The 12,469-nt window shown below is 45.4% G+C and overlaps 1 protein-coding gene across 2 annotated transcripts in view; it reads left to right on the top strand.

Annotated features, from left to right (window-relative positions):
• The window catches only part of TBC1D4 (TBC1 domain family member 4), a 265,438-nt gene that overhangs the window by 133,572 nt on the left and 119,397 nt on the right, over window positions 1–12,469 (top strand). For both annotated transcript variants that reach the window (XM_073614264.1, XM_073614263.1), the window contains exon 3: window positions 6,941–7,030. In XM_073614264.1, coding sequence (XP_073470365.1) covers window positions 6,941–7,030 — 90 coding nt within the window. The remainder of the gene's footprint in view (window positions 1–6,940; window positions 7,031–12,469) is intronic.

Below are 12,469 nucleotides of genomic sequence, written 5' to 3'. Positions count from 1 at the left end.
AAATTGTACGTAAGGAGTTATCTCTAGCCTCTCTATGTGGTATGAAACCTGTTTGATCTGCCGAAATCCAATTAGGCAATAGGGGGAGTAAGCAGTTAGCCATCACCTTGGCAAATAGTTTAATGTCATTGTTTATCAATGAGCTTGGTCTGTAACTACTGCAAAGGTCGGGATCTTTGCTGGGTTTAGGTATAACGGTAATATGGGCTGAAAGGGATTCTGGGCGAAGGCCTGAGGATTGGGAGATTGAGTTAGCATAGGCTGTAAGACGAGGGTGTAAAATCTCTTGGAATGTTTTATAGTACAGGATAGTGAACCCATCAGGCCCGGGGGCCTTACCTGAAGGGGAGGATTTCAGAGTGGCCTGGAATTCTTCAACTGAGAAATGCGCTTCCCTTTCCGCAAGGGCTGATCTAGACAATTTAGGGAGATTTGGCCCTTCAAATAGGAAAGCATATGATTACGTCTCTCTGTAGGAGAGAGGGGGGATAGGCCATTTGTGACATTATATAGATCTGCATAGAATTCCCTAATAGCTTTGGCAATGTGAGGGGTTGCATGGATAAGCTCCCCTGTGGAGAGTTTAATTTTAGGGATAAATGACTTTGTTTAGCCCGTAAGGATCTGGCAAGCAGATTTACATGGTTTATTGCCCCATTCGTAGAATTTCTGCGATATATGCGTTGAAATTTCCGTTTAGTGTCTAAGTCTAGAAGAGTTTTCAGTTCTTCTCGTTTAAGTGTGAGGGCATTGAGGTGTGAGCTATGGAGGGAAAGCTTATGTTTATCAAGATCTGCTATTTGCTGCAAGATCTGTGCAATTTGGTGACCATGCTCCCTTTTTTCCCTCTTTCGTCTTTCAGGACAGCAAACTTGAGAGACCTCGGCTCCTCCCCTCTTAGGAAACACCGCCTCCACCAGACATTTAAGTCGCCCCTTCCCTTTAGCCCGTCAGTTTTGGTGTTTCCTCCAGAAGGTAGACATCGCTAGGAACCTGGGCCATATCAGCTGGGGAGGCTGAGGTCGGTACGATCGTTAGAAAGGAGAGACAGAGGTCTCTCACTCACAGCAGTTCGGATGGGGAGTCTGGTTACCTGCTGTGGCATGGCGCTCCCTGTCCTCCCTTGGGGAATGCGAAGGCCTGGGAGTTCGTTTTTTCCGCTGCCTGGGGAAGGTGATACGAAGGTGTCCAGATTCCCCTCATATTGACAGTCAGCATGGAGCAAACGCTAAGTCGGATGACGGGCGACGTCATTTCCGACGGGAAGGGCACTTCCGTTCGGACCGCGGCTTCCGGTTCCGGCCGCGGGATGGATAAACGACCCTGGTGGTGGTTGGTCCTGGGGGGGTGCACTTGGTTTTTAAAAAGACTGTTGCTGATGCCGACGCCTGTTTTTGTCATTACAGGACAAACCTGCGGAAAAGACCAAGCCCTTACATGTGTCCAAAAGAAAGTGCCCATCATGTAGAAGTACTTTGGGAGAGTCCTGGGGGAAGGTCTTGTGCAAAAAATGCATTGAAGACTTAGTTAAGGAACACTCTATGGAACAGAGCTCTGACCTGGCAGCCTCTGTTAAAGAGCTTTCCAGCACTTTTCAATCTTTCAAAACATTGTTTGAAAATTTTCAGCCTATACAGCCCCCAGTAGGTCCTCTGCCAGCACAGCAAGATGTCGCACCTGGTCCTTCAGGTCCCTCAGTCAGTGAGGAGTTACCGGGGGTTTCCAGAGAGGCTTTAGAGGATGAATCGGATGGTGCATCCTCACATTCCTCAAGCGAATCAGATGGAGAGAAGGTGGATGGCGAGTCCTCCAGAACCTCCCGATATAAACTCTCCTTGGAGGAGGTTTAGGAGCTCTTGGGAGCAATCCACACCACCCTAGGTATCCAGGAGAAGAGAAAATCTCTGTCTCTACATGACCGAATGTACGTGGGTCTTGGAGAGCAGAAGAAAAGGGTCTTTCCAGTGAATGAGGTCCTAGTAGATACCATTAAAAGAGAATGGCGGGACCCAGAAAGGAAACCTTTCTTTTCCAGAGCATTAAAACACAGACTCCCTTTTTCAGAGGATGAAGCTGCTGTATGGAACAAGTCACCTAAACTGGATGCAGCCTTCTCTCAGGTATCCAGAAAGACAGACTTGGCGTTTGAAGATATGGGGGTGTTAACAGATCCCATTTATAAACGGATGTATTCTCTACTTAGAAAATCCTGGGATTCCTCTTTAGGCAACCTTAAGCCGGCCATGGCCGTCACAGTGGTGGCACGTAACATGGAGCACTGGCTAACACATATAAAAGCTCATATTCAAGCCGGAACCGCTAAGGAGACGATTCTCTCCTCCTTCCCAATGCTCTTGAAGGGAATCGCATACATTGCTGACGCCTCGGCGGAGTCGGTCCGCATGTCTGCTAGATCTTCTGCCTTGGCCAACTCAGCCAGGAGAGCCCTTTGGTTAAAGACCTGGCAGGGGGACAACGCTTCAAAAATAAAACTTTGTGGGGTCCCTTTCACTGGGGACTTGCTGTTCGGTCCGGATCTGGAGGCGGTTCTTGATCGAACGGCCGATAAAAAGAAGGCCTTCCCCTTGAAGAAAAAGTTGGGGGAACAGCCTAGAAAGAAGACTCGCTCGCAAAGGAAGTTTAATTTTCCTAGAGCAGAGTCTCAGAAAAGAGTCTGGACCAACAAGGGCAGAGGGCGCGGGGGAGCGATTTTTCGCCCTCCTGAACAGCCCCAAAAGCCCCAATGACGGGCTAACCCCAGTGGGAGGAAGACTGGGGGCCTTCCTCCCACAGTGGGAGTCAGTTACCTCCAATCGGTTTATTCTGGGGATCGTAACGAGGGGTTACAGACTAGAATTCTCAAGTCCCCCCCAACACAGGCGGCTGGTTACGGACTTGCCAAAGTGTGCGGAGAAGGCAGCGGCACTAATAGCCTCACTGGAGGATCTAGAGCGGCAAGATGTGATATCACGTGTCCCACCTGGAGAAATAGGCAGGGGTTGCTACTCCCACATCTTTGTAGTTCGGAAGCCTTCAGGGAAATTCAGGCATATCCTGAATTAAAGCCCTTGAACCTATCAATCTCCTACAAGAAGTTTCGGATGGATTCAATTTTCTCTGTAAAGACACTACTCCCTCCGAATTGCTACATGGCGTCCATAGATCTAAGGGACGCCTATCTGCACATTCCGATTGCAGAGGACAGTCAGAAGTTCCTCAGGCTGGCGGTAAGGTCCGGGGAGCAAGTAGTGCATCTTCAGTTCCAGGCCCTCCCCTTTGGACTCTCCTCTTTTCCCCCGAATATTCACCAAAGTTTTGGCGGAAGTTCTGGCGTTTATGCGCCTTCGAGGAATTTCGGTAGTCGCATATCTGGACGACCTGCTCCTTTTTGCTCCCTCCCCAGAGCAGCTGGTCCAGGATTTGCAAGTAGCGAGAGGTATACTGGAACATCTGGGATGGCTCCTGAACTTGGAGAAGTCCAGCCTGGTTCCATCCCAGAGGATTACATTCCTAGGTTACATCTTGGACTCAATCCAACGGAGAGTTTTTCTTCCCGAAGAGAAAATTGCCAAAATAGACGGAGCCTTGGCAGTTCTGCAGGGCAATCACCAAATCACCATAAGAAGGGCCATGTCAGCCTTGGGATTGCTGACAGCTGCCCTCCCAGCAGTAAGGTGGGTAGGAGTGCACTTCCGTCCTTTACAGTGGTTCATTCTGAAAGTTTGGGACCACACTCAGAAGTCCTTGGACTCGGCAGTCTTCATTCCTGTATGAGTGAAGAGGTCCCTGTGGTGGTGGAGAAAGGCAGCAAACCTATCACAGGGTCTGGAGTGGGTTCTGCCTGTGTCCAAAATTGTGACAACGGATGCAAGTGGCACCGGTTGGGGCGCACACCTGGGGACGAGTCTGGCACAAGGTTCCTGGGAGGTCGAGGACGCAGTACAGTCCTCGAACTGGAAAGAACTAAGGGCCATTTTTCTGGCTCTCAGAGCCTTCAACAGGATCTCCGGGGACATCATGTACACATCCGTTCAGACAATTCCTCAGCGGTTGCTTATGTGAACCGACAGGGGGGCACCAGGAGCAGTTCCCTTTGGGGTCTGGCGGAGATAATTTTCAGTTGGGCCGAGGTCACTGTACTCTCACTATAGGCGGTTCACCTAAAAGGGGAGTTAAACCAGAGAGCAGACTTCCTCAGCCGGAGGAAGTTGAAGGAAGGCGATTGGGATGGGGCCATAGGGGTGGATGCTCTGTGTCAGAGCTGGCATTTTACCAAATGCTATGCCTTCCCCCCTCCGGTTCTGTTGCCTGCGGTCTTGCCTGCGGACCCTGATAGCTCCACACTGGCCCAGGAGGCCATGGTTCTCGGTCCTAAGGAAACTGGCGGTGGAACCACCCTGGATTCTACCAGTCAGGGAGGATCTGCTCTATCAAGGCCCAGTCTGCTGCCCTCAGGTGGAGAGGTGGAATCTGGCTGCCTGGCTACTGAAGAGGACTTGCTGAGAAGTAAGGGGTTTTCCGAAGGACTGATAACAACTCTTCTGAATTCTAGAAAAGAGGAGACGCGCAGAATCTATTTGAAGGTCTGGAAGAAATTCAGTTCCTGGTGCGCAGAGAGCTCCTTTAATGTTCACAGTCCAGTAGCAGTGCTAGAGTTCCTACAGAATGGGGCAGATAAGGGATTGGCACTCAGTACCCTTAAGAGTCAGGTGTCGGCCTTATGTGTATTCCTTGAACAACAGCTAGCAGTGAATCCTTGGATATCCAGGTTCTTTAGAGCTTTAAGAAGGCAGAGACCAGTCAGCTCTCGCCCTTTTCCGGTATGGGACTTATCCTTAGTACTACAGGCCCTTACAGGGGGTCCTTTTGAACCTATTGAGTCTTGTACGGTGAAGTTTTTAACCCTCAAGACGGTTTTCTTAGTAGCCATCACTACTGCAAGGAGGGTTAGTGAGCTACAAGCCCTCTCTAGGAGTGCACCTTTCTTTCAAGTTTTTCCGGATAGGATTATTTTTAAAACCGATCCGGCCTTTTTTCCAAAGGTGGTTTCGGAGTTTCATAGAAGCCAGGAAATTTGTTTACCCACCTTTTGTTCAAATCCTGTGAGGGAACAGGAGCAAGTCTTCCACAAGTTAGATGTCAGAAGATGTGCATTAAGGTACTTGGAGGTTACAGAGCAGTTTAAGAAATCCGACTTTGTTTCTTTTTCAGGGGCAAGGATGGGTTCCAAAGCCTCTAGACACACTATAGCCAGATGGCTAAGATTGGCTATTGGTCAGGCCTATATAGGGGGTGGAAGTCCCGGAAGGTATTAGGGCTCATTCCACTAGGGCTATGGCAACATCACAAGCAGAGTAGGCTGGTGCTACACCCGACCAGATCTGCAGAGCAGCAACGTGGTCAAGTTTTAAGACTTTCGTTAAGCACTACAGACTGGACCTATTGTCTGCCCAGGACCAGGCTTTTGGGCGAAAGGTTCTGCAGGCAGTAGTCCCACCCTAGGGTAAGTGCTTGCTTATCCTCTCAAGTGTGCTGTCCTGAAAGACGAAAGAGGGAAAATCGAAGTTACTTACCGGTAATGTTTTTTCCAGGAGTCTTTCAGGACAGCACCGGTACCCACCCAGATATTGTCTTGCCACTAGGACGTGAGCGCATCAGGAATATAAATGTTGTTATGATGTATTCTTATGTCTCCCTAGACTGGCCGGAGGTTCTCGTGTAAAAACTGACGGTCTAAAGGGAAGGGGCGACTTAAAAGTCTGGTGGAGGCGGTGTTTCCTAAGAGGGGAGGAACCGAGGTCTCTCAAGTGTGCTGTCCTGAAAGACTCCTGGAAAAAACGTTACCGGTAAGTAACTTCGATTTTTTTCTCGCATCAAGCTCAATTAATCGGCCTCTCATAGTGGCCTTGTGAGCCTCCCACACCAGCGATGGAGAGGCCACAGAGGGGATGTTCTCCTTAAAATATTGCCTTAAATGGGAGGCTAATATGGATACTTCAGTCGGATTAGAGAGAAGAGAATCATTAAGTTTCCAGCTATTGGTGCTACGAGTTAAGGTGGGCATGGTCGTGCACATTGTCACAGGTGCATGGTCAGATATAGTTGCGGTTCCTATATGAGTGGATTTGAGGAGAGGAAGATGGAAGTGGTCTAGAAAAATGTTATCTATTCTAGAATAGGACTGGTGTGTCGCAGAGAAGTGTGAGAAGTCTTTATCCTTAGGGTGGAGCAGGCGCCAAACATCTATTAATTGATAATCAAGGAGCCTTTTTTTAACAAAAGCTAAGCACTTAAATGATATGTTCGAGCGGCCCTGGGATGTATCCAATGTTGGGTCGAGAGGCATGTTTATGTCACCTGCAAGAGAAATAATACCTTTGGCAAATTGTGATAGTTTAGTGAGGGTTTGTGAAAAAAAAGTAGGTTGATTATGATTTGGACAATAGATGTTTGCAAACGTACATTGGGTATTACCTAAGGAGCCCTTAAGAAAGAGGAAAGGGCCATAATCATCTGCAAGCATATCAGCTAAGCGAAAGGGTACCCCCCCCCCCGCTGAACCCAATGGCAACTCCCATGCACTACTTTTAGAATTGCACTGAAAAAGTACCATGCGATTCGGTGTGGGCAAACGCACTGCAGTTGGCAAGCTGTGTTTGGGGTGACATTAACTTTGCACTGACATCTGCTGCAGATTGCAAGGGCGTTGCGGGAAACCAGTGTTCTTTTGGGAACAGGCCCTTAATTTATTGATGTGTTATAGTGATAATTAGCCTTATTTTAAAAATCTGAAGCAAAAAAAGTTGATGTCAAAATCTGCATATTTTACCAGCGTATTCAGAAAGACAGACAATCATGGACTTAATAGTTGCAATGAAAGAACCTTTTAAATGATTTACTGTTATTATAATTTCATTGATATAATCCATTTATTTTTAAGGTTGGAAGGTTTGAAATCAATCTTATAAGTCCTGATTCCAAGACGGCGGTGCTGGAAAAGAACTTCAAAGATATCTCGTCATGTTCTCAGGTACATGTGTGTTTTTAGCATTTGTTTATTTAGTGGCTGAATTTGTTTTTCTACAAACAGAATGCCTTATTGTGGTGACAAATTTGTTACAAAAATGCCAGCAAACACAAGCATGTCCCTTTTGCTTTCAGATGTAAAGTAATGTAAGGCAAAAGCTCATTTGGCTGTACTTCTCCTGTGGATCATAGGAGTGCAGTTCATTCTGCACTCCTGTGACCCGTTGTCAGCAGACAACAGGATAAACCAAGTAAAAAAAGTAAAGAAATTACTTTTCCACATAGGGCCAGGCAGGTTTGGGCAGCTTTTACCCATAATAGATAAAATCGTGATTTAAAAACTACATTTTGCTGCATTATCTTAAATATCTTGTAATATTAAAATGTGTTCTGAATAATTTAAATGTGACAAATATGCACAAAAAAAAAAAAAAAAAAATCAGGAAGGGGTCAAATACTTTAACAGCACTATAAATGTGATTCTTGACTGTAAAGCGGTTATTGGAACATTGAAGATCCTTAAAGTGGACCATGCAATAAAAAACTAACCTCTACTTACTCACTCCTCATGTAAAATGTAAAATTCTTAGGTAAAACTTGTTAGCAGTAAAAAGTAAATCAATTACCACTAATGGTTCTTAAGCTACTTCTAAAGGGTCCAGAGTCTTACGATTCCCAATCTAAAGAACAGTGACGCAGGTGTCCTGCGCTTCTCTGAAAGGTTACACCTCTATGCTGTGATGTGATCATTCATTCTTAATAAAAAATTTTTTAACCCTAATCTGAAGATCCGTGGTGTGCTGGCAAATATGTACGCTGTTCTGTAATGTTTGTTTTGTTTATTTTTTGAACATAAAGTTTGTTCAAGTTTACATTACAAACAAATTAAAAGCAGTTATAAGGGGTAACGTTCTTCAGGCAGCGCACCTCTGAGACAGTAGAGAGACCACCCGAGTCAGGTTAAGAGTAATATATTGCGATAGGTTCCTATGTATTACAACGCCCAAATGCTTAAACTGAGAGACCCTTTGTAGCGGAGTATTGGTCAGCCATGAGGCATCCGTAGAATAAAGCCGACTTTCCCCAATTGATACAAATGCCGAAGTACCGACCAAATGTGTCAATAATGGTCAAGGCTGCGCCCAGGGAATCTGTTTCATTCCTCAGATACAAAAGAGTGTCGTCGGCGTAGAGGGAGATCTTCTCCTGTATGGGTCCTATAGTAAGCTATACCACAGACTGTCACGATGATTATAAAAGATCCCCTGATGAAGTCACGTGAGGTGTGACGTCACGTGTAGGGACGAGACAGGCTGCAGACGCTGTTAGAGGGTAACAAGCTCGCCGCTCATTGGATACAATGTACTGTTTTTATTCTGTGATGTGAGTACCTTTATTTTTCAATAAAATTTATCTGATCAAATGGTATTACACTATTGGGATCCTCCCTGCTCTTTATATATCCCCCTGCACTACATCTGAGGGAATCATATCCCGGATCTAGGACCGTGAGGGACGCGCTGGAGCCCCTAGGTGGACACCCCAAAGGCTTGCTGATTATATGCGCTTGCCCTATTACCCTAAGGTAAGGGGCCACTACCCACCTGTGTGTATGCACACGAAGACACATGTGATGTTATCCACACTGAGCACTTTAATTGCAACGGCCGCATGCTAAACCATTGCTGTCACATATTTTAGCTTTATCAAGGATTTTCCGTGTATAGCACCTTTTGCACTAAACTGTTTGGGACAATTTATGTTATATTTAGTTGGATGGACGTTTTTGCACATCTGCCACCTTGTATTCAGTACGGGGTACGGATTCATTTGACTGGAATACCCCATTGCACATTGTTACTTTTTTTATTTATGTATTGCACCATATGATGGAATGTCTTTTTAATGATTGCAAGGTTTACTATATTGCTAGAAGGCCATATTTATGTGCCATCATGTATATATTTTCACATATATGATATAATTTTTTTATCTCCACTGGATTAGTTATATTTATTGGTTAGTGTCACATATCACATTTTTATTAATAATTTTCTGCATTTGGTTTATGATATGAGATTTGATTTTGAAGAGGAGTTCCACCCAGGGGCTCCATTAAAAAAAAAAAAAAAAAAATTAAAAGTCAGCAGCTACAAATACTGCAGCTGCTGACTTTTAATTGGACACTTACCTGTCCCTGGGTCCAGCGATGCGGAGGATCAAAGCCCCGCTTCTCCCCCCCTCTCCGCTCGTCGGCGCTGGCATTTCAACTGTGGGCGCCGGGCTGTGGCTTCACAGCCTGGCACCCACTGCGCATGCGCGAGTGACGCTGCACGCCGTGATTGGCCGCTCAATCACCTGGGACCTGTAATGGGTCCCAGATGATTGACAGGAGGGAGGGAGCAGAGCCAAGCCCTTCCTGTGCCGAGGGGGAAGTGATGTCACCAGCCCAGGCAAAGGAAGAGGCAGACTACGAGGGACCACCTAGCAACAGGCATTTAGAGGTAAGTAAAAAAAAAAAAAAATCCAAATTTTTTTTGTTTTTTTTAGAATTTTTCAGGTATTTTTGTTTCTTTGGGTGGAACCCCACTTTAAGATCTTTTACTCACCTTTATGACACAAGTTTGCTTAATGAGGATTAGCGCAGCACCACCCATTTATACTTATTCACTGTGAAGGTCAGGTGTGTACCCGAATCGGTGCAAGCAGCTTTTCCAGTTCTAGCCGTCTTCCATATTTGATAGCGCGGGAATAACTTTATTATTTTTAATTTGTGGGTTCTTTAGAAATAGTGACAAGCAATTATGAACAATAAAACAATATGTACAATTCAGATCAGATGTTTGTTGGCCAGTACAGTACAAGTGGCCTTCCTTACATTGTTTTTGATCTGGTAGAAATGTTCTTTCCTCCTTATATCACTAAAATGGCAACCATTACTATTCAGATATTTGTAAGTTAAAATGTTTTTTAACAAATGTGTTAAAGGTACACTCCAGTCAAAACTAAACCTTAAACTGTGGGATGCATACTGGGAACACAGATGATCTGTTCACTACTCGTTTCTTTTTAACCAGGCATCATTGTAGGGCACCAGCTCAACCCTTTTTGTTAGTAATCTAGTTGGGTTACAATGTTTGTTTGTAACTCTCTACACGCTCATTTCTGCCCCACATACAAACCTGATGTAAAAAAAAAAATCAGTTTTGTAGTGTGCCCCCCACTGGAAGTCCATGTCACTTGGTCACCCCCTTGTCTCGGTTTCCGGGAGCTGCGACGCAGGTTGGGGTCCCTCCCCTCCTCTCTCCGTCATCCTTGCGGATGACGGGGGATCGGGGCGGGTTCCCCTCCCTGCGTCGGCGTCATTCCTCCACGCCGTACACGTGACCTTGGTCGCGCTGCCGGCGTTGTGTTTACATCCTGTGCGGACACGTGGACGGCGGCGTCCCCAGCAGCTGTGGGCGGCGAGTGCCGCTGCGCTGGGAGAGGCCTCGGTTCGCCTGGTGCCCGCACTGTTTGACGCTGGGGGGAGTTTCCCTGCTGGGGGGGAGGGGCGGCTGGTTGTACATAAGGGGCCCCCATTTCTCTGCCAGCTCACCACCAGGCAGCATATCCATCACTGGGCAGATTATATACGGCCATTATCTACTACCTAGGTAAGAGGGTAGTATATTATTAACATTTTGGACAACCATTTTGGGATTGGGGGCCTGTGCTAGCCCTAGAGCATACCTCATATATGCATTACTCTCTATCACCACCACAGATTTTCTCCTCTCACCTCAACACCAGTGTGGATATATTACCATATGGGGATTCCTCTTGTGTGCGCCTGGCTTAGTCTCTCTCTCCCCTTGTCCTGGGGGCTCCCTCCTCAGCTCCCGGATCTGACTCAGTCGGTGGCCCGTGACTATGGAACCCATGGTGGTCACACTCTTTGGTCAAGTGAGTATACATCTGGGATTTTGGCTTTGCAGCCTCTCCTATATGCATACCCCATTTTTTCCTCATGCACTATATTTTTTACTATTTGGATTTTTTGTTTTTTCTTGCTTTTAGATGTTGGTGCTTTATTGCCCCTGAAGAGTGTTTGATACACGAAACGTGTCGGGCCTACTACATGCACCATATCTCTCATTGAGTGTTATATAGCAATATTGTGACCCTGTGCATTTTATGGATGTTGTTAACCCTTTAACCATTTCTTGCCCTGCACCATTGGGGTTTTTATTATTCACTGTTACCATGTATGTATGCAAGTACCTATGATGGTTTTATGTACAATTTGGAACTACACTGTACCACCTGACTATTGTCAATCAATAAATGGTTTGTTATATAGTGACTGATCCTTTGGCCTCTTTTGCACACCTCACTCAAAGTCCCACTTCTCCCGTTTCCAGTATGCATAGGGATGGAGACCCATGTCTCAATTAAAGTCCCAGCCTGTTCCAGTAGATCAGATGTTTGTTGGCCAGTACAGTACAAGTGGCCTTCCTTACATTGTTTTTGATCTGGTAGAAATGTTCTTTCCTCCTTATATCACTAAAATGGCAACCATTACTATTCAGATATTTGTAAGTTAAAATGTTTTTTAACAAATGTGTTAAAGGTACACTCCAGTCAAAACTAAACCTTAAACTGTGGGATGCATACTGGGAACACAGATGATCTGTTCATTACTCGTTTCTTTTTAACCAGGCATCATTGTAGGGCACCAGCTCAACCCTTTTTGTTAGTAATCTAGTTGGGTTACAATGTTTGTTTGTAACTCTCTACACGCTCATTTCTGCCCCACATACAAACCTGATGTAAAAATAAAAAATCAGTACTAGGGCATTTTCACAATCGCCAATCTGATTTGAGACCTGCTTTTGTGAATTGAATGTGAGAAGTGATGCAGGGAGAGGAAGCTACACAGTGCATGCTTCAGGAAGTACACTCTGTGACCCTTTGAGCTTCTCTCTAGATTCTGACTGTAGTGGGTTACATAAGTTGAGGTATTGGTAGAATAGTTGTTTTGTTTGCTGGATAGTGTCAGTAGTTGATGTTGTGTACAGTATATTTCTGATTGCACATCAGAGGTATGGCTAAACTACTGGCATGAACCAGAAACCTATGGTATACCCCTAACTGCATGCAATACATGCTGCATACAATGTTATAAACCTATGAGCATGGAAAGCTCTTCTACTGTACATCTAGATAGTTAATTAGCTCATTACTCCAATTAAATTCCAGTTTGATATTACTAGTATTGGTATTCAACCATACCGAGAAATCAATCATTGAATCTTTGGCAAAATGCCCATTTAAGGGCTAGTAATGCGACGATACATCTGCCGTTACCAAGTATACCTCAGCATTCTCAGGAAAAAAAACACCTCTTTAATTAATTGTAAGAAGTTAGTAGTATTTTTATAATAGCTGCTACTGTGCATTT

Source organism: Aquarana catesbeiana, linkage group LG02 (assembly GCF_042186555.1).
Source record: "Aquarana catesbeiana isolate 2022-GZ linkage group LG02, ASM4218655v1, whole genome shotgun sequence".
Taxonomy (NCBI): domain Eukaryota; kingdom Metazoa; phylum Chordata; class Amphibia; order Anura; family Ranidae; genus Aquarana; species Aquarana catesbeiana.
Note: the sequence above shows the minus strand (reverse complement) of the source record. Positions and strands in the feature narration are given on the sequence as shown.